The sequence below is a fragment of the Dendropsophus ebraccatus genome, chromosome 2 (genome assembly GCF_027789765.1).
Source record: "Dendropsophus ebraccatus isolate aDenEbr1 chromosome 2, aDenEbr1.pat, whole genome shotgun sequence".
NCBI lineage: Eukaryota > Metazoa > Chordata > Amphibia > Anura > Hylidae > Dendropsophus > Dendropsophus ebraccatus.
The window spans coordinates 32,495,502-32,515,703 of NC_091455.1; the positions used below are offsets into that span (position 1 = coordinate 32,495,502).

At 46.4% G+C, this 20,202-nt stretch overlaps 1 protein-coding gene across 5 annotated transcripts in view; it reads left to right on the forward strand.

The window, feature by feature from the left end:
• The window catches only part of LOC138783069 (DNA repair and recombination protein RAD54B-like), a 42,367-nt gene that overhangs the window by 10,477 nt on the left and 11,688 nt on the right, over positions 1 to 20,202 (forward strand). For 3 of the 5 annotated variants that reach the window (XM_069957290.1, XM_069957291.1, XM_069957292.1), the window contains exons 4-8: positions 11,758 to 11,964; positions 12,742 to 13,014; positions 13,531 to 13,693; positions 14,108 to 14,333; positions 15,941 to 16,148. In XM_069957290.1, the coding sequence (XP_069813391.1) occupies positions 11,758 to 11,964; positions 12,742 to 13,014; positions 13,531 to 13,693; positions 14,108 to 14,333; positions 15,941 to 16,148 (1,077 nt within the window). Of the gene's footprint in view, positions 1 to 2,403; positions 3,467 to 6,725; positions 10,227 to 11,757; positions 11,965 to 12,741; positions 13,015 to 13,530; positions 13,694 to 14,107; positions 14,334 to 15,940; positions 16,149 to 20,202 lie in introns of those variants that run through there. The other 2 variants (XM_069957293.1, XM_069957294.1) reach the window with 2 other exon arrangements.

Here is a 20,202-nt window from a genome sequence, read left to right on the forward strand (position 1 = left end):
TAAATCCTACCTCTCAAAAAAAAAAATGTTCGGATGGGTTCACACTACGGAATCCGCAGGGATAAGTTGCGGCGGATTTCGTCACTCATACCCGCTCGCATCTCCACCCGTGCCATAGACACCATTCTATGACTTGGCGGATTCCGATGTCGATCGAAAGATTTGACGTGTTATTAATTAATTATTAATGTTATTATTATTATTATGTCAGTTCTTTCGGCGGAAGGAGGAATACACCCGGCCATAGAATGGTGTCTTATGGCACGGGTGGAATTGCGCGCCATCGCAGGTGGGTATGAGCGACGGAATCCACCGGAACTTATCCGCACAGATTCTGTAGTGTAAACTCACCCTTAGGGTGCCTTCACACCTACCGTATCGCAGTAGAAAATCCGCTGCGGATCCGCAGCAGATTTAACTAAATGAATGAACACCGCATTAAATACGCACTGTCAAATCCGCTGCGGATCCGCAGCGGATTTTCTACTGCGATACGGTAGGTGTGAAGGCACCCTAAGTACTTAAAAGAAAGTAATGTATCGAAAATGATCCCTACAAATATCCTGCCCTGCAAATAACCAGCCGCCATCCCTCCAAAGCTACATCAATGGAAATAAGAATGTTTTGTGGAGGGTCTGAATATGGTGACACAATGCAAATTATCTTCAGTAATGAGAGTTGTTATTGTGCAAAAACATAAAATATAAAACTTTTTAGAGGTTGATAGCAAATGTTTTGAGGTTATTTTATTGAAAAAAAAACAACAACAAAAAAAAACACAATAAAACCGCTGGGTCTGGGTCAGGCTATATAGCCACCTTGATTGCACGCTCAATGGTAGATGTGTCATATTTTGGGCTGACTATTGTAAGTGAATGGGGCAGTGCTGCCTCAAGTGGCCTCAACCAGAGGTCTATCCTGGATTCCTGCCAGGGGTCAGGTCACCGCACAGTCCTGTTCACTTGCGTTATCTACAATGCAGAGCCTAGAAGCGCAACGCCACAATCTGTGGCCACACAACTGTATTGCTGCCAAAGTCATCATGTAGCCCCAGCCTACGTGTGGTCACACTGTAAGCAGTGCCTCCCTGATATATAACTGTATACCATGTGGTGTGCGCTATAACAATTAGGAAATTCCCATTGTGTACGCTAAGGTCAGAAAACACCCATATTTGACCTGACATTACATGAGATGTGTGAAAAGTCTTGATCCGTCAGGATCTGGGTGTTCAGGATCCGACCAATCACAAAAATGAGTAGGGAGAGAAGTGAGATGCTGAGTGCTTCTCTCTCTCTGCATGCAGCTGACACCTCCTATAGACAGGCTGCCTCAGTCACATGGCACAGACTGGTAGCGCACTCACTTTTCCAGACCCCATCTACCAATTGCTTGGAGTCCAACCACCCAGCACCCCCACACTCCCTGTGGCCCCTCTAGTGCATGGGCGGGTGGTAGTCCCAGTAGTTGAGGCCACTTTTAGGGTAGCTTTACAAGTACCAGATCCGCAGCAGATTTCACACTACATTTTGCAGTTAAATCCACTGCGGACCCTGATATAGTGAAGGTCTATGGGGTCACATACCCGCAGCGGAATTCTCATTCTGCTGCCAGTATGTGACCCAGCCCCTTCAACCCCTCGCATCCCGCTGCGGCTATGTGAGACCCTCCGTTCCCCTCACTCCCCATCAGCCAATCAGTACACAGCAGCACTGATTGGCTGATAGGGAGTGAGGAGAGCCGTGAGCGTCACACAGCTACGGGACGGCGGCATGCAAGTGGTTAAAGGGGCCGGGTCACATACTGGCAGCAGAATGAGAATTCCGCTGCGGGTATGTGACCCCCATAGAACTTCACTATACCAGGGTCCGCAGTGGATTTTGCTGCAAATCGCAGCGTAAAATCCGCTGTGGATCTGGTACGTGTGAAGTTACCCTAAGGGTGCCTTCACACCTACCGTATCGCAGTAGAAAATCCGCTGCGGATCCGCAGCGGATTTAACTAAATGACTGAACACAGCGCTAAATCCGCACTTACAAATCTGCTGCGGATCCGCAGCGGATTTGACAGTGCGTATTTAATGCTGTGTTCATTCATTTAGTTAAATCTGCTGCGGATCTTCTACTGCGATACGGTAGGTGTGAAGGCACCCTAAAGGGGTTATCCAGCGCTACAAAAACACGGCCACTTTTTTTCAGAGACAGCACCGCTCTTGTCTCCAGTTCAGGTGCGGTTTGCAATTAAGCTCCATTCACTTCAATGGAATTGAGCATCAACACCTGCACCCAAACTGGAGACAAGAGTGGGGCTGTCTCTGGGAGAAAGTGGCCTTGTGTTTGTAGAACTGGATAACCCCTTTAACCTCCCGTTGTTGTTCTCTGTTATCAGCCATTCCTGCCTGTCACTATGGCTGGTGATTCCTAAAGACAATAAACCTTGTTGCCCATGGCAACCAATCAGCGCAGCCCTCCTTTCTCTTATTTCCCGCCTGAAGCATGAAAGCCGCGCTGTGATTGGTTGCTATGGGCAACAAAGGCCTCTAAGACCCTCCGTCCTAAATTTGATCTTCACCCTCGTTGCATCCTCGCGATATTCGCGAACGGGTTAAAGTCCATTGCGTTTTTGTTTTTTTTTTTTGCCGCTACGACAATGGCGCCGCCGGACTTCCCCCACAATCCACCGCGGCGAGGCCGAGCTTTACAGCCGAGTCCTGAGCCTTGGGCGGGACCTAAACGGCCGAGCCCCCTTGATTGACAGCAGGACCAGCATTATGCAAATAAGCCAAAGCTTACACGCCGGCTGAGGGGGGCCGTGAGGGACGGCGGCCCAGGGACACTTTATCATCGCCCGCCGCTGCTGCCGTTATCCGTCGAGTTAATAAAACGCTGAGCGCAGTAGTGTGTGTATTAGGACTGGCTGTGATCTCAGTATAACCCCGAGCCCCCCTGCTATAGCCCTACTATAGGTCAGACCTGTGTTTTAAAGCCGACTTCCTGGAGCCGTGTCAGATTAAGCCGGAGGAATTTTACTAAACCCTCCCCTGTAGGCGTAGGCCTAAGCGAGACTAACCTAGTTAAGCCCGATCCTTTATGTGCCGTGCTGGGAGTGCGGGGCCTATAGCCATGAAGGCGAGATCGTGTAACTTCACTGTGTTTGAAAAGCTGGACCTGCTGGAGCTGGTGCGGCCCTATATAGGGGTGCTGGAGGAGCACACCAACAAGCACTCCGTCATCATAGAGAAGAACAACTGCTGGGAGATCATAGCCGAGAAGTACAATGCTATGGGGCCCGGGAGGCCGCCCCGCACCCCGCAGGGCCTGCGCACCCTCTACAAGAGGCTCAAGGAGCACGGCAAGCAGGAGCTGCTGCAATGCAAGAGCGCGCCTGACGGCCCCCTCACCGAGGCCACCAAGAAGCTGCTCGACATCATCCCGCAGTTCGGCAACGTCGTCAACGGAGCTGCCAAGTAAGTGACTGCTGACTGGGGGGAGAGAGTGCTGACAGTCTATTAGAGGGCTAGGATCACCTCATACCAACCTGTGGCACTCCAGCTGGGGGAAAAACTACAATTCCCAGCATGCCTGGGCAGCCGAAGGCTGCCCAGGCATGCTGGGAGTTGTCGTTTTTCCCAAGCTTTACCTTGTCCCTATTTGATCAGGTCAAATACAGCCTCATTCATAGTCTATGGGAGAGTGGTGGTCTGTCCTATTCACAGCGATCACTGGGACCCCCACCAGTCAACCAGCGGATATTACTGAGGTCCTTAGTTATTATAATCACTGGGACCCCCCCCACCACCGATTAGCCTGTATGGTGGATTGGGAATTTTAGAGAAGACCCCTACCGATCAGCCCCTATTCTATGGATTGGGAATCTTAAGGAGGGTCTCTGTTCTCATGATCACTGGGCCCCCACCCCCATCGATCAGCCCCTATCCTATGGGTTGGGAATTTTAGGATAATTTTCTATCATTTCTGGCTTTATGATCAGTCGCTGCCACCGGCCGCAGCACTGGATTTACTGCGGCGATACGCAGCAGATACGCAGCAGATTAGATCTAAATAACTGAACACAGCATCAAATCTGCTGCGTATCTGCTGCATATACAGTGTGTGTGTTTGTACCCTAAAGATGAGCGAACCGCGCTGAGGTTTGGGTTCGTATGAACCTGAACTCTCAACTTCTGATTCCCACTGTCTGTCCGCTCTATGGAGAGGGTGGATACAACCTTCAGGACTGCCTGGAAAACTGGGATATAGCCATAGGCTGTATCCCAGTTTTCTAGGCGATCCTCAGGCTGTATGCACCCTCTCCATAGAGCGGACAGACAGCGGGAATCAGAAGCCGAGAGTTCAGGTTCATACGAACCCAAACCTTGGCCGGTTCGCTCATCCCTAATGATCATAGGGTGGAAGTGAAGTTAAATTATGGCCGTTAGGCTGGGTTCACACAATGTAAAAATAACAGCCGTCTTTATGCAAATAGCGTCCTTTAGCTTTAAAATAACAGCCATTATTTTTGCAATGACGGTGGTTATTATAGAAGACGGCCGTGATTTTTACATTGTGTGATCCCAGCCTTAGAGGGGCTATACTAAGATTAAGTTATCCATTATCAACAGGATAGGGGGATAAATATGTGGTTGGTGGGGTCCATCCGCTGGGAATCCCCCCAAGAGAATAGAGCAGTAGCATGCATTCTCAGCCACTACTTCATCCACTGCCTATGGGACCTTCATTCAGTGCTCAGCAACGTTCACGAGTCCCATAGAGAGTGAATGACGTGGCTACATTCACTTAGATGAAATGACATCTGTGATCTTCTCATTGCAGGGACCCCATCTGATTGGCTAGTTATCCCTCTATCCTCTTAACAATGAGATAATTAATAATCTTGGGTTAACCCTTTTAAGCTGCAATACCAGATGCAACCTGCAGACAGAGGGGGCGCTGTTTTCAGAGTGGAATTTCAGCTTGAAACCATCAAAACCCAGGCCAATTCCCAGTTTATTTTCAATAGGAATCTGCATCTATTTGCACATCCACAAAAGTGACGTCACATACTGTGTCACCATAAGCCCCATTGGATAGGGCTAATCCGCAGGATGCAGGTCTGACGTATACCGCACAGTATATGTTGTTGTTATATATGAGCAGTGTCTCTGAATACAATCTGTCAGGGTGTCATCCTACCTATATATATACTGTGAAAATAGCCATATAGATATTAAAGTAATTGACCGTTGCATTTAGCGCAGTATAACGTCCGTATGTCATAGACTGCAGGGTGCGGGTACATGTGGCTGGGAGCGGCTTAATGTTTTCTATACAAAGCCCAAGGCTGAAATAATTTACATGCAAATAAAGAGAGAACAGAAAAACCAGAAGCGGTTACATAGCAGATAGTGTAAAGCCGCAGTCAGCAGAATGGAGCCGGCAGATCCCACAAGCCAGTCCAAACCTGAAATTCCAGTCCTAGGATATAAAGCTGGCGGAGCGGCCAATCCCAGCACTGGTGGTGGGCCGCTGCTATTCTCAGCCGCTGGTAGGGGGATGGGGGGACGACAAGGGGGTTCCCAGGCCGGCCTTGCTCCACGGCTCCCATCTCTTATCCACTTCCGTGTATTTTACCATTTATTTTGGAAATACCTATGATACATGTGTATACTAAACTAAATCTATATTATATGCTACATACAGGATGCCGGCCGCACGGAGAATCATTCTGTTACAGATGTCACCGTGACTTAACCCTTTAATTGTGAAATCTATAAAAACGATTGATCTCGTACCCCCGTACTCTTGCATTTTTGGAGACAATTGGCACATTGTGGCGCTTTATGCTAATGCAATAGTTTTAAAACAATTTGCATAAAAATTCAGCTTTGTGGCTAAAAATCTCTGACCGGAAGACACACAAACCTAGTTAGAAATAAAAGTTCAGGCCGTGCAGAGTTCATACGACACGCTTATAGCCACACGTATTTGCCAGAACTAAATAGACCAAAGGTCTCCAGCAGCCAGATGTCCTGATAAGGGACAGGAGGAGGTTACATTGGTCAATAATCAATCCAGTATGGGTCCAGGTGATAGGACTAGCGATCAGCTGGTGAACAAGCAATTTCTTGTTGACTGATCAATCAACTTAGATCCAATTCAAAATCGCTGACTGACAGCTGATTAAAGCAAAGGGCCGCACCTATGATCTTGCGATCGTTCCTTCACGCATCCGTGGCCACATGATCACTGTATTAGGGTCAGTAAACGAATGGTGATCAAAGAGAATGGAGCTGGTTTACCAAGCAGGTCAGCCCTTTACCCCTGTAGTTTAACAACAGCCCCCCCCTTCCAAATACGACAGCTGTCCTCTATGATAAGTAAGGCTTGAAGAAGAATGTATGGGACCGCATCCTAACCTCGAAGGGGAAAAATAAATTGTTATATGCCACCTTGTGCAATGAAAAAGAGGCCTACATACTCCCCTCCCCCTTTACTGCTGTAAGCGCTGCGGGATCTGTTGGCACCATCCAAATAAATATTATTCTGATGACCTTTTGGGCTGCATGAACTATTGGTTTAGCCTGTAGATTGGCAGAGCGGGCACAAAATGTCATCAGAAGGAAGAAGAGGACTGCCGCAGGGCCTGAATGCATGCGAGGGGGGAGCAGAGTATGTGGGAAAGATGTGAATTTTTATAATTTTTATTTTTGTTACTTTTAATTTCAGTGAGGTGAAAAATACGAAACCAGAATCGATCAGCAACCTCCTGCCACCACCGTTACCGGATCACATCTCGACCGTCACTGTGGAGCTGGAGCATGATGACGAAGACGTGAAGCCGCCGCCAGCTTTACTGGTACCTCCGCGGGCAGAGGTGATATCTGAAGATGCCGAGGACCTGGAGTTTGAACAAACCTTAGACAGATCGGTGTCTCCTTCCCTCTCCTCGGTGGATATAAACTTGTCCATGTCTCCGCCGCTTCCGAGGATAGAAGAATGCTTCAGTCAGAGCTGCCCGCGGCTGAGGACCACCTGCGCCTGCAGCCCAGAGACGTTGCAGCTGGTAAAGAAAGAGCATCAGATCATTTTACACAACCAGAAACAATATGGACTTTATATCAAGGAGAAGAGGGAATGCCTGAAGAGGAGGCAGCATCTAGAAGAGGAACTGCTCAAATCTAAAATTAAAGTGGAGAGGTTAAAGGCGTTAAAACTCAGGCGGGACCTGCCGGAGTATAGTAACTTGTAGAGGCTGCGGTCTGGGTGTTGCAGTGCTAAATTGGACTGTAATCTTTCTGGTATTGAACTCAGCGAGCCAGGGATGCGTACGATTTCATCAGGGTTGATTTTATGGTTAAAGGGGTTATCCGGGCTTAGAAAAACATGGCGGCTTTCTTCCATAAACAGCTCCTCTCCCGTTCACAGTTTGGATACGGGTTTTGCATCTCGGTTCCGTTGAAATGAATGGAGCTGAATTGTAATACCATATACAACCTGAGGACAAGGGTGACGCTGTACTGGATAACCTTTGACCTTATTTTTACTTTTTATTTTTATTTTATTTTTTTAAATAATTGAGGGCCTATTTTAAGCTGAATCTGTACCTGCCAACCTATGTGCTGATGGGGAAAAAATAAAATCACCAACCTGGCAAAATTCTGAAAAGCCTCTTACATTTAAAGGGGTGCTCTGCTTTGCACAACCCATTCTTGATATATATAAGCTGATTAAAAGTGACCCCCTGCAAGCTGAGGAAATATATTTATTCTTCCAGAGACCGCATCATTCTTGTCTCCAGTTTGGGTGGTGATTTTTTACTCTTCCATTGAAGTGAATAGAGGTTGATTGCAAATCATATCTCAACTGGAAGTGAGCGGTGCGGTCTCTGGAAGAAAGTGGATCTACAGTAGTTGTCCTGAAACATATATGTGTGTGTGTGTGTATAGATATAGAGATATGAATATAAATATAATCTCGTATTTTCCGGCGTATAAGGTGACTGGGCGTATAAGACGACCGCTGAAGAAGATTGTAAGAAGTTCGCCTTATACGCCGGAAAATTTTAACGGTCACAGGGGTTAATGGGTTAACAGCAGCTAAATTAAAAACAAAACACAGTTAACTCACCTGGGGCCTGTTCCCAGCCTCCGCTCGTCTCCTGTCCTGTTCCCGGCGCAGGCAGTGTAATGTGGAAGTTCTCCCGAGCATCTTGGACGCTTGGCTGCCGGGAGAGTTTCGGGAGAGTGACAGAGGCTTTGGGTACTTCCGGAGCCTCCTTCATTTTCCCGAAGCTCTCCCAGCAGCTGAGCGTCTCTCATGAGACGCTCGGAAGAGCTTCGGGGGATCCCTGGCGCAGGCAATGTATGTCACACTGCCTGCGCCAGGAACGGGCCCCAGGTGAGTTAACTGTTTTTTTTTTTGTTTTTTTTTTTATAGTGGTCGCTCCATACAGTGGGGATGCGGGCATTTTTGAGCCACCCCACCGTATGGGGTTACCATACCCGGCTTATAAGACGACCCCCGACTTCTAATTAGATTTTTCGGGGGTTAAAAAGGTTCTTATGCGCCGGAAATTTATTTATTAATACCATGGCGTTATATTGATATACACTCCAAAAACATTGCTTTTAGAGCAGAGTGGTGGTCAGTAACCTAGATCACGAGCTGTCAACATTTGTAATGGAAAAAGCGGCATATCAGGAGGAGACAAGTTTGGTAAATAAATGTATTTGGGAAAATATTTAAAGGGAATGTACCATCAGGCCCAGGCTGAAGCACTGGAGGTGGGCGAACCCACCCCCAGTGGGAGGGGCTCCATTAGAATCTATGAAGCCACATTAGAGGGGCGGGGGTTTCCTCCCACTGGGGGTGGGTCGTCCCTCCTGCAGTGCTTCAGCCTGGGCCTGGTGGTACTTTTAACTTTAACTTGAGTTCTACAAATATAGCTATATTGGCTGAAATAGGATTATTCATTTAAAGGAGAAGTCCAGCGTCTGGCGTTTTTTAAATAATCCGTGGAGGAGGTGGCTAAACATAACAATATGCACCTACCTCCCAGCTCCATCACTCGGGTTCGCTGTCTCCTGCTCCAGTTACCAGTCAGAGTGTGGAGCCGGGTTGTGACCCGTCAGCCCTGCTGTGGGGTCCAGTCTCTGCCGCTGAGTGGGGCTAACAGTTCACGACCTTCGTCCACGATCCAATAGGGGACAGCGGGACCCCAGAAAAGGATTTGGGGGAGGTAGGTGCATGTTATGTTCAGCCACCTTCTCCCTGGCTCTTTTGAAAAAAATGCCAGACTTTAAAGCTGCACTACTGAGATTCTTATAACCTGTACAGGTCTGACTGTTCTCATCACTGTCAACATGAATGTTTACACACCACTGCCACTAGAATGTAATATAGATGATGATGATTTGGATCCACCGGTGTTAGAACATCACTGCAGAAGTAGTGCAACCTCAGCCTTTAAAACTTTTAACTTTTTTTTTTTTTTTTTTATAACCTTCCATCATAGTTTTGGAAACTCACAATTTACCTTTAATAGGGAGGTGGAAGTTTTAAATAGAGATCACGCTCAGGTTAGTCTGAACCTGAGCATACAGCATTTGATTACCAGTGGCTGAAGCAGTTAAATGCAGCCCTAAGGCTGCCTGGAAAACAGGGATACAGCTGTAGACTGTATCCATTATTTCCAGAACTCCTTAGGGCTGCATCCAACTGCTTCAGCCACCGGTAATCAAATGCTGAAAGATAAGACTTCAGCATGCTCGAATTTTATTTATTTTTTTTTTTTTGTACTTTAACTTTTAGGATTAACTTTGGAGTGTTTGAAATCTGGGTTGCCCTTTACAGGGATTGTTTAGAATACACAAGTATGTTTGTTTCAGACATGGACAAGGCATGTGATCCTATGCAAACAGGTTCGTCTTATAAGCGTAGATCTGCTCTTGGCACACAGCAAGTTTTGCACTAAATGTTATCAATACGTCTGAGGACCCCTTTAATCCTAACAGGCAAAGCGATAAAATCCACTTTCCTACATGCATCCGGCAACCTGGCTGGGAGCCTTTTCCATCTTTGCAGTACTGTTCCATAATCTATGATAAATGTACAGAAAGCACATTTTTCCTAGAAAATACTATAAATCGCAGCTACAGAAAGTTTTTTTTGTAAACTATTTCATTTATTTATGTTTCTCATTCCAGGAATTAAAACAATCTTGTATTCTATCTGCTTTATACATTTTTGTAATTCTAAAGTTAAATATTTTTTTTTATATATATAAATGTGACTTTATTAAGTTTTGGAAAATGTGAAAATTCCGATCTGTAAGCCATCTTTGTTTTCAGAAGAATAAAGAATACTTGCATCTACAAGAATACTATTCTATCTACAGCATAGGGGTCATTGATTGATGGGGGTCTGACTACTGAGATCATGAGAACAGAGGTGAAAGGAAAACTCCGGGCCACAAGTAAAAATCCACTACATGCAGGGGTTAGGGGGGAACATTAAAGTATGTGTACTTACCCGTCCCTGTGCCACCGCAGTGCAGCGGATTTAATTTTTTTTTATCGGCTTTCTGCTACATCACGACCCGAGGGAAAGTACCCACTCAGCCAGTCAGTGACTGCAGTTTCGTCTCACCTCAGTCACTGACTGGCTATGTGGACATTTCTGAGTTGGGTCACGGCATTGCAGGAGCTAGAAGATGCAGCGCTGTGGAGGCATAGGTACGGGTAAGTATAATTCTTTATTATGTTCCCCACACACCCCTTCCTGCAGCTGTTTATTAGTTATGTGGAGTTCCCCCTTTAATGTCCTCTAAGTCAGGGGGGCCCAACTACCACGCATCTTACCTTACCAAAAGGGAGAGCTGCAAAAAACTCAGGGCAGGGTTCTTTCTGGCTGGTGACTGTCAGGGAAAGAACATGTAAGGTCCATAACCCTGCCCTCCATTAACCCCTGACCCCCCTCCTGCTGCTGTCTGTAATATGAGAAAGTACCTACTATATTTATGTTTTAGTCTTAGTAGCAACTAAATGGTAGAACATTTTTAATGAAGACTATTTAGAAATTGCATTCAGGAGACAAATCAACACTATCATTCTATGCTTTGGTGCCTATAGAGAGAGGGTTGTCTCCTTATAAAACTGCTACTTTTATCTAAAGGATAGTTAGGACCAATTTTTATAAGCCAACATAACGTGTCACACTTTAGAGAAGACCTCTAGTATTTTGCCGCAAGGACAAGGATTGCTATAAGATCACAACCCTCTTAAAGCAGGAGTTTAGTTTAACAAATGTTGTTCTTTGTATCCTCAAATTCTGAAGACCTTTGGGAAATCCAGCGTGCCCGATCCTTATACCCTGACCACAGACACACCTGGGCTTCCACATTATATTAGCTGGTGGATCTATTGCATTACAACCATTAAGAGTGTCTGACATTTATCTTGTGTATGACCGGGAAATCCAGATTAAAAAAAATTTATTATCCAGATTGAAAAAAGTTATTCTTTTGCATAGTAAAAAAATAGTTTTCTGGTATGCTGTCTAGGACCATGTATATTGTACACCCTGCACTATAAACCCATATATACTGTACACATAGCATAACCCTGAGTTCTCTAAGTACTAAGCAAATCTCTACTGTAAATCTGTTTCTATTCCGTGTTGGTCACTACATTGCATATCCGATATATCCAACTATTTTTAGTTGTTCTTTACAGAATCCATTGCTGCTTTGTCTCTATAGGATTTACATCTCCTTCCCGTGTGGCCCATCAGGCTCCAGATGGTAAAAGTGAGGAGGATGAGCCCGGCCGCCCAGCAAAGTACTTCAGTGTGGTATGGGGCAAAGCGTCAAAGAAGAAGCACAAGAAGTGGGAAGGAGATGCAGTCCTGATCACCAGAGAAAGATCCGTGACATTAAAGGACATGGAGGGCAAAGATATTGGAAAAGGTAATGCGAATATTGATAGTCGTATGGATCCAGCCCACTGAACACATCAGTGTCAGTACATAAGTACATGGTTAAGTTGATGGAGTCCATAGTCTCCATCTGTTGCAGAACTACAACTCCCAGTATGTTCAGGTGCTAGAGCAGTAGTATGCAAGCTTGGCCACTGCTCCATTAACGGTCTATGGAACCTCCAGACATAGCAGAACGTAGCGCACTGCTACTCCATTCACTTAGAGGGGCAATTGACCAACAATCTCTTGACTGGTGGGGGTCCCCCCTATCCTGTGCATAGGGGATAGCTTGATATCTAGGGATTACCCCCTTTAATGTGTAGTATAGGAAGAACAATGGACATGCTGGTAAAATCTCCACAATATAGACTTGGATGTTAGGCTGGGTTCACACGTTTTTTGCAATCTGTTTTTTTTTCCATCGGTTTTTGCAAAAAACTGATGCATTTGTGTTTATCCGTTTTTCCATTGACTTCCATTATAAAAAAAAAAAAAAAAAAAGGGGATCAAAACTGAACATAGTCGACCACATTTTTTTGTACGTTTGAAAAAACGGATGCATTTTGATCTGTTTTTTTCATAATGGAGATCAATGGAAAAAACGGATGCACAAAAATGCACCAGTTGTTTGCAAAAACGTAATGTGGACCCAGCCTTAGGAGATGATGAACTCATGTCACACTGACTGACCATCTATGACCATATTATCCAGTATAGTACCTGCTCTATAACCTGAGTTATTTTACATAACTTCTATTCTTCACAGGTTCTGGGTACAAACTGAAGGATCTGGAAAGCTTGGAGGAAGGCCACACCTTGATGATTGGTGGCAAGGAGATCGAGGTGATGGGTGTGATCTCTGCAGAAGATTACACCAGCGGCAGATGTTTTCACTCAGCGGTCATGGCTTCCACCCCGATATCGGCAGATTATGCCTCACTAAAACCATTCACCAACCCTGTGAAAGATAAAACCAAGGACACTGGCACATCTAGAGACCCTCAGAACTGCAAACCCCGACATGATCCCAGCGCACCAAGTATACATGGCTGAACCTGCCCATTGTCTTTTTGCCTCTTACATCAGTATCTACATACAGTAGTGTAAATGGGTGCATGGAAATAAAGATTGCTTCCAACAGATTTGATTGGTTGATAAGGGTTTATTCAGCTTAGAAAACATGGTCACTTTTTCCAGCATCTCTCTTGTCCGCAGTTTGGGTGTGGGTTGTGCAGCTCAGTTCATTTGAAATGAATGGAGTTGAATTGCTCCATTGGGTTATCCTTCATTAGGGCCAGTTCACACTGAGCAAAAGCGGTGGAATACCGTCTGCCTAAGTGTGACACTTTCTCTATGGGAGGGCTTGCGCGCCTCGGCGACAATTCTTTGGGCAGAGAGCGACAGAAGTGAAGGCGCACGAGCCCTCCCATAAAGAAAAGCTTTTGTTCCGTGGGAACGGGCTCTTGTACAGTTACATTATGTTATGTACATAGCGCCACTGTATGTAGAATATAACTGCAGTGTTATAAACCGAGGTTTTCCATCTTCTTTTAAGACTCTATAGTGATGCCAAGACCATCAATGTATCACCAGCAAATGTTCAATAAATCCGGCTCTCCTGTTGTAGACGTGGTGGTGGATCCCTATGTGTCAGTCCATCTGCGGCCCCATCAAAGAGAAGGGATCCTATTTCTTTATGAATGTGTTATGGGCATGAGGTAAGAGGAAGTTTTTTAAGCAAAAGACTTAAAGGGATTGTCCAGGGCTCCAAAATGTTGTTATAATGCCTGTTCCCTGGCCTTCCGTTTCCGTGTTGCCCGTGTTTCCCCTTGATGGGGATGGGCTCTGTTGCTGGGTGTGCTTTTGCCTCCTGTGTCAGTGCGGACATGAAAGTGAAGGTCCAGGGAGGGAGGATTGTCATTTTAATACTTCTTTAAAGGGTAACTACTAGAATATAGTGCAGTCCTGAATAGGGGACCTTCTATAGATACCGATGGTCCTCCAGGATGAGAGAAACTGTTACTGCCCTCTGCTCTGACCAAGAGATGAGGAGAACAGAGGACTGTACCTCTATTAACTCAGAATTTCCTGATGGGGTGTATGAAGTGAGATTTTCATGTTTTTCTGCATAGGGTCAGTGGGCAATTTGGAGCTATCCTTGCAGATGAGATGGGCCTAGGCAAAACCCTTCAATGTATCTCTCTGATCTGGACCCTTCTACGCCAAGGTCCGTATGGAGGGAAGCCTGTTCTGAAGAGAGCTCTGATTGTTACTCCGGGAAGCCTGGTAAAGAACTGGAGGAAAGAATTTCAGAAGTGGCTAGGAAACGAGAGAATGAGAGTATTTGCTGTGGATCAGGTATTAATAATCACTAATATACTTTGTCTATGCTAAATTAGTAACCAGAAGCTAACTTCTTCCATAGTGCGGGATATAGTCCATATAGGAATCAGCATTGGGCTAGGAGACGCTTAGGTAGCTCAATATACTACGGTTGGCTGATCCTGATTTGAATTGGATTAGCTGAATGTATGTATTGAGGATGTTTGGCAAATATTCCTCTGACATATGTCTGGGGAATATAATGGGATATGTTATGCTTATTCCACAGCACTTTACATAGTTCATCAGTTAAAGAGACTCTGTCAGTAAGTTTATGATGTCCTATCTAAGGGTAGTATAAACTAGTGACAGAGAAGCTGAATAGAATGATGGATCACTTACATTGTTCTGTGCAGCTGATCCAGAGATATCCTCCTGAATAACATGGACAATAAGTAGTCCTCTCTATTATGTGCATGAGCCCAGTAGTCCTGGATATTCATGAGAACCAGAAAACTCCGCCCACTAGCTGCTGATTGGTAGTTATCTATCCATGCTGTGTATAGGCAGTTAACTGTCAATCAGCATCTGGACGGCGGGGGGAGGGGTGCGGCAAGAATCCTATTCTCCTGCATATTAGGAGAATGGCTGAATAGAATGATGTAAGTAGCACACCAATCTGTTCAGCATTTTTGTCACTAGTCTATGCTGCCCTTATTTAAGGTGGAATAAATCTAGTGACAGATTCGATTTAAATGTCAGCCTGCCCATCCTGTGTTCTTAGCAGAGATAAGTGACTTACTCCCCCCTGCCCAATGACAACATGCACGCTTGAGAGTTCATTAGGAATATTTTATCAGCCTTATGGGTGTTGACTGTGTCTGACCAGATTTATAAGTATAAACTAAATGGATAAAAGTATTGGGCCCTATCTCCATATAATATCCGGCCTTTACCACATTTGTGAAAGTATGGGTTCCCCTTGAGCTCACTGATATCACCATGGTCCTGTAATAAGAGCCACTGCTGCAGTAGGTCAGCTTGTAAAACTTCTTCCATTGCGCAGTAACGTCACTCGAGCTCCGGCACCAGAAGGGGAGAGCGGCCTCTTGTGACCGCTGCGGCCACAAGAGTGACTGACAGGGAGGGAGCCAATGGCTCACTCTCTGGCAGTGCTGCCGCCGACGCACGGTAAATTTGAGCGCTCGTTATGAGCGCACATAATAACTGTGCAGGGAGCAGTGCTGCAGCAGGGGTCCGGACAGCTGGCCTCTGTGGTCCGGGTTCGGACCGCGGTCCGCCAGTGGAGGACCCCTGGTATAGACCATGTCAAGTCACAGGGCGGGGTCACCAACATTCTCAATAACTGCAGAGACCAAACCTCATCTGGCATTTCATCACCGGGTGATCACTAGATCGTCCGGGCAGCCCATAGCATATAGCAGCGGTCTGCTTCTGACGCTCCTATTCCACATCGCTACTTGCAGGACATACAGTAGTTGATTGGTAGTGGAAACTTGAGATTTTTAAATTACAAATCTATATAACTTTCTGAAACCAGTTGATTTGAAAGAAAAAGATTTTCACCAGAGATCACCTTTAACATAATCTTAGTAGTAAATATTTTATGTCTTTCTCTCCAGGATCACAAAGTGGAAGACTTCATTGCTTCTCCTCTATATTCGGTGCTCATCATCAGCTATGAGATGGTACTGCGATCCCTAGAACAATTCCAGGAGCTGAGCTTCGATCTCATTATCTGTGATGAAGGCCATCGCTTAAAGAACAGCTCCATAAAGACCACCTCGGCTCTCAGCAGCCTCTCCTGCAGCAGAAGGATCATCCTGTCCGGTAGCTTCTCATTCCTTATTCCAAATGTTTCTGCTTTTTTATTTATTATTAGGGAATTGCATTAATAGCAACTCCCTAATATTTCTTTTACTATGGTTGTGTAGAGGGCAGTCATTGTCATACAGTGACGTATGTCAGATACCTCATCTGTCAGCAGGCCCTGTCTGTTTTATGGCAGCTGAAGAAGTCCTGAAAAACATGGAAATAGCCTATGGCTGTCTCCATGTTTTCCAGGCAGAATTAGGGTGGCATCAAACTTCGTCAGTCACGGTAATTAAATGCAGAGTGTTCGGGTTCGGATGATCCCGAGTGTGCTCAAGGTTCACTAATCTCTAGTCAGCAACATGTTTTGCAACATTCCTTACTCTTCTGATCCTCTGCCACACTGTCTATTCTGCTTATCATATGGAAAACATTAAGGGTTACTTTAACCCCTTAACGACATCGGGCGTACCCATACGCCCCCGTTGCCTGGGCTTTAACGCAAACGGGCGTATAGGTACGCCCGATGTTTCCCCGATCGCTGTGTGTTCACACACAGCGGTCGGGGAAGATGGCCTGCTATAAATCATAGCAGGCCATCTTAGCTTCACGGCACGGGGGGTGGTTAACACCCCCCGTGCTTACGATCGCCGCTATAGGCTGATCAATTCAGATCAGCCCATAGCGGCGATCGGAACCTTTCCGGGTCATCGGTGACCCGATGACCCGGAAAAAAATGGCGGTCGGTGCTGTCCGAGGACGGCACCGACCGCCATTACTGTAAAAAGTAATGGTGGTCACCGTGCCACCGGCCCGATCGCCGTGAACGGCCGGCCGGCCGTTCACGGCGATCGGGCCAGTGGCACGGCGATCAGAGTCCCACAATATAGTAAATACCTGCCCTGGACCCCTCAGCTAGGTAGCCGAGGGGTCCAGAGCAGGTATTTGTACATTACTCACCTGTCCCGGGCTCCTGATCGGCGTCTTCCGGGTTTGCGGCGTCCTCGTCTTCGTCGGGTCTTCGGCTTCCTCCGTGACGTCACGTTCGGCTTCTCTCGGCTATTTTCGGCTCCAGCGTCGGCTTTTTCCGTATTTTGCGCTCTGCTGCCCTCTAGCGGCTGATATGTGTAATACACTTACCAGCAGCTACAGGGATGTTCAGAATGTAGAAAAAGTTTAGTTTTTTTTTTTTTTTCAAATTTTTTTTTTCTATTTTCCGCACCCTATCGCCGCTGAGTGTTGATCAGCATCGCACGAAAGTGCGTTGCTAATCAGCAACTCCTCCTTTTTGGCGTAGGGTGTTTTTTTTCTATATTCTACTGCCACGGTCTGCTGATAAGTGCCGCACATAAGTGCGGCATTTATCAGCAACTCCTTTGTTGGCGTAGTTTTTTTTTTTTATACTTACTGTAAAAAATACATAAAAAAACACTACATTACACCACACTACATTGAATAAAGTTTGACACTACACCACTACATACCCCATATACTAGTCCCCGTATAAAGATGGCCCCCAGGGTGTTTTCGGTGTCGGACGCATACGTTATTATTGCCTCCGACACCGAAACAGCCAGTAAGGATGAATGGGGGGATCCTTCTTTCCTCCATTCATCCTCATCATCCTCATCATCCAGTGACGTGTCTGGGGGTAGCGTAGCGTACGCTGCCCCCCAGACACGTCTTTTCCGCCAGTACCGTCCCAATAAGAGATGGCGGTATGGTGTGAAATTCTACAAACTGTGTGAGCGTACCTCAGGGTACACTTACAGATTTAGGGTACGTGCTCACTGCGGAATGGCGAAGGATAACCCTTCGTGCATTCCGCAGCTGGCACCCGCCGGCGGACTGATGCGGGCGCATGTCTCCACCCGTGTCATAGACTCCATGTTATGCATGGGCGGATTCCATCGTCCGTCCAAAGAATGAACACGTTGGACGGAGAGCGGAATCCGCCCATGCATAGAATGGAGTCTATGACACGGACGGAGACGTGCGCCTGCATCAGTCCGCCGGCGGGTGCCAACTGCGGAATGCACGAAGGGTTATCTGTCGCGATTCCGCAGTGTGCACTTACCCTTAGAGTGTATGTAGGAAGGGACACCCGAATCCAGCCCCAGATGCCCCCAGATGCCCCCTCCCCCCCCCCCCATCCTCGGAACAAGTGGGAAGATCGTCCGGGAACTGATCTTCCCACTGCTGGATAAAGGTTACAACCTGTACAGGGATAACTTTTATACCAGCACCCCCTCTTCTGGTCCCTCGCTGCCCGAGCTACTGTAGCTTGCGGCATGATCCGAACATATCAGAAGCCGTAATAGGGCCCTAATATTTAGCAGCCATGGAGCGGACCCAGCGCTTCTGGATATGAAGGACCCCGGATCGCACCAGGACAACATTTTCCAGGTGACGTCCCCCACACTGGAAAACAGGAGACCCCAGAAGAAGTGCAGAGTGTGGCGTAACAGGGGGATCAGGAAGGACAACATTTACCAGTGTGACACCTGTCCTGATCACCCCGGCCTCTGCATACTGGATCGCTTCAAGGCGCACTACACGTCATTGGGGTTCTACATTATCTAAATTCTGTCCCTTATTCCTATTTCAGGCGTCACGTTGATCCAGGGATTATTCTGATCGCCATTATGGAGTCGGGAAGGAATTTTCCCCTGTGATGAGGCTACTGTCGTCTGCCTTACGAGGGTTTTTTTTTGCCTTCCTCTGGATCAACACAGGTTGAATTTGATGGACACCTGTCATTTCCAACCTTATAAACTAATAATTGGCCTAACACCCCCAAATAAATTAGAATGGTCCCTTTTCCCCAGCTAAGTAGGTATGGCCGCCATTCCCATTAGAGGATGCCATGATGCAATTACAAAGCCTCTGTGCGGCCAGGACAGTAGAAACCCCCCACAAGTGACCCCATTCTGGAAACTACACCCCATAAGGAATCTAACAAGGGGGGCAGCGGGGATATGGCCCCCTGGTGACGGCCACATTTGGGACGTGAAAATGAAAAAAATTGTATTTTTTATTTTCTCGGCACATGTTCTACGTAAGTGCCCGTCACCAGTGGGGTCCATATCCTCACTGCACCCCTTGTTAGATTCCTTATGGGGTGTAGTTCCCAGAATGGGGTCACTTGTCGGGGGTTTCTACTGTCCTGGCAGCACAGGAGCTTTGTAATTGCGACATGGCCTCTATCCTCCATTCCAGCCTCTAAATGGCGCTCTGTCCCTTTGGTGGCTTGCCCTGTGCCCATATGGCACATTATGCCCACATGTGGGGTATTTTCGTACTCAGGGGAAACTACCCTACACGTTTTGTGTTCATTTTCTTTTTTAACCCCTTGTGGAAATGGAAAAAAATCAAGGCTAGACCAACATTTAGTGTAATTTTTGTAAAATTTTTACTCTAAATCATTAATCTTGTCATGATTTTTTCATTTTCACAAGGTGTTAAAAGATAAAAAAAAAACATTTAATGTGTAGCGCAATTTCCCCTGAGTACGGAAATACCCCACATGTGGACATAAAGCGCCATGCGGGTGCAGGGTAAGCCTCCGAAGGGACGGAGCGCCATTTGGTTTTTGAAGGCTGGATTTGGCTGGAATGGATTTCGAGGGGCCATGTTGCATTCAAAAGGCCCCTGTGTTGCCAAGACAGTTGAAACCCCCCACAAGTGACCCCATTATGGAAACTGCACCCCTCAGGGAATGTAACAAGGGGTGTAGTGAGCATATTGACCCCACTGGTGACGGGCACAAATGTGGAACAATGTGGCGTGAAAATGAAATATTACATTTTTTACACTATAATGTTGGTTTAGCCTTGAATTTATCATTTTCACAAGGGGTTAAAAGAGGGAAAAAAAACAAAATGTGTAGAGCAATTTCCCCTGAGTCCGTAAATACCCCACATGTGGACATAAAGCGCCATGTGGGTGCAGGGCAAGCCTCCCAAGGGAAGGAGCGCCATTTGGATTTTGGAGGTTGGATTTGGCTAGAATGGATGATGAAAGCCATGTCGCATTTACAGAGCCCTCGTGCTGCCAAAACACTGGAAACCCC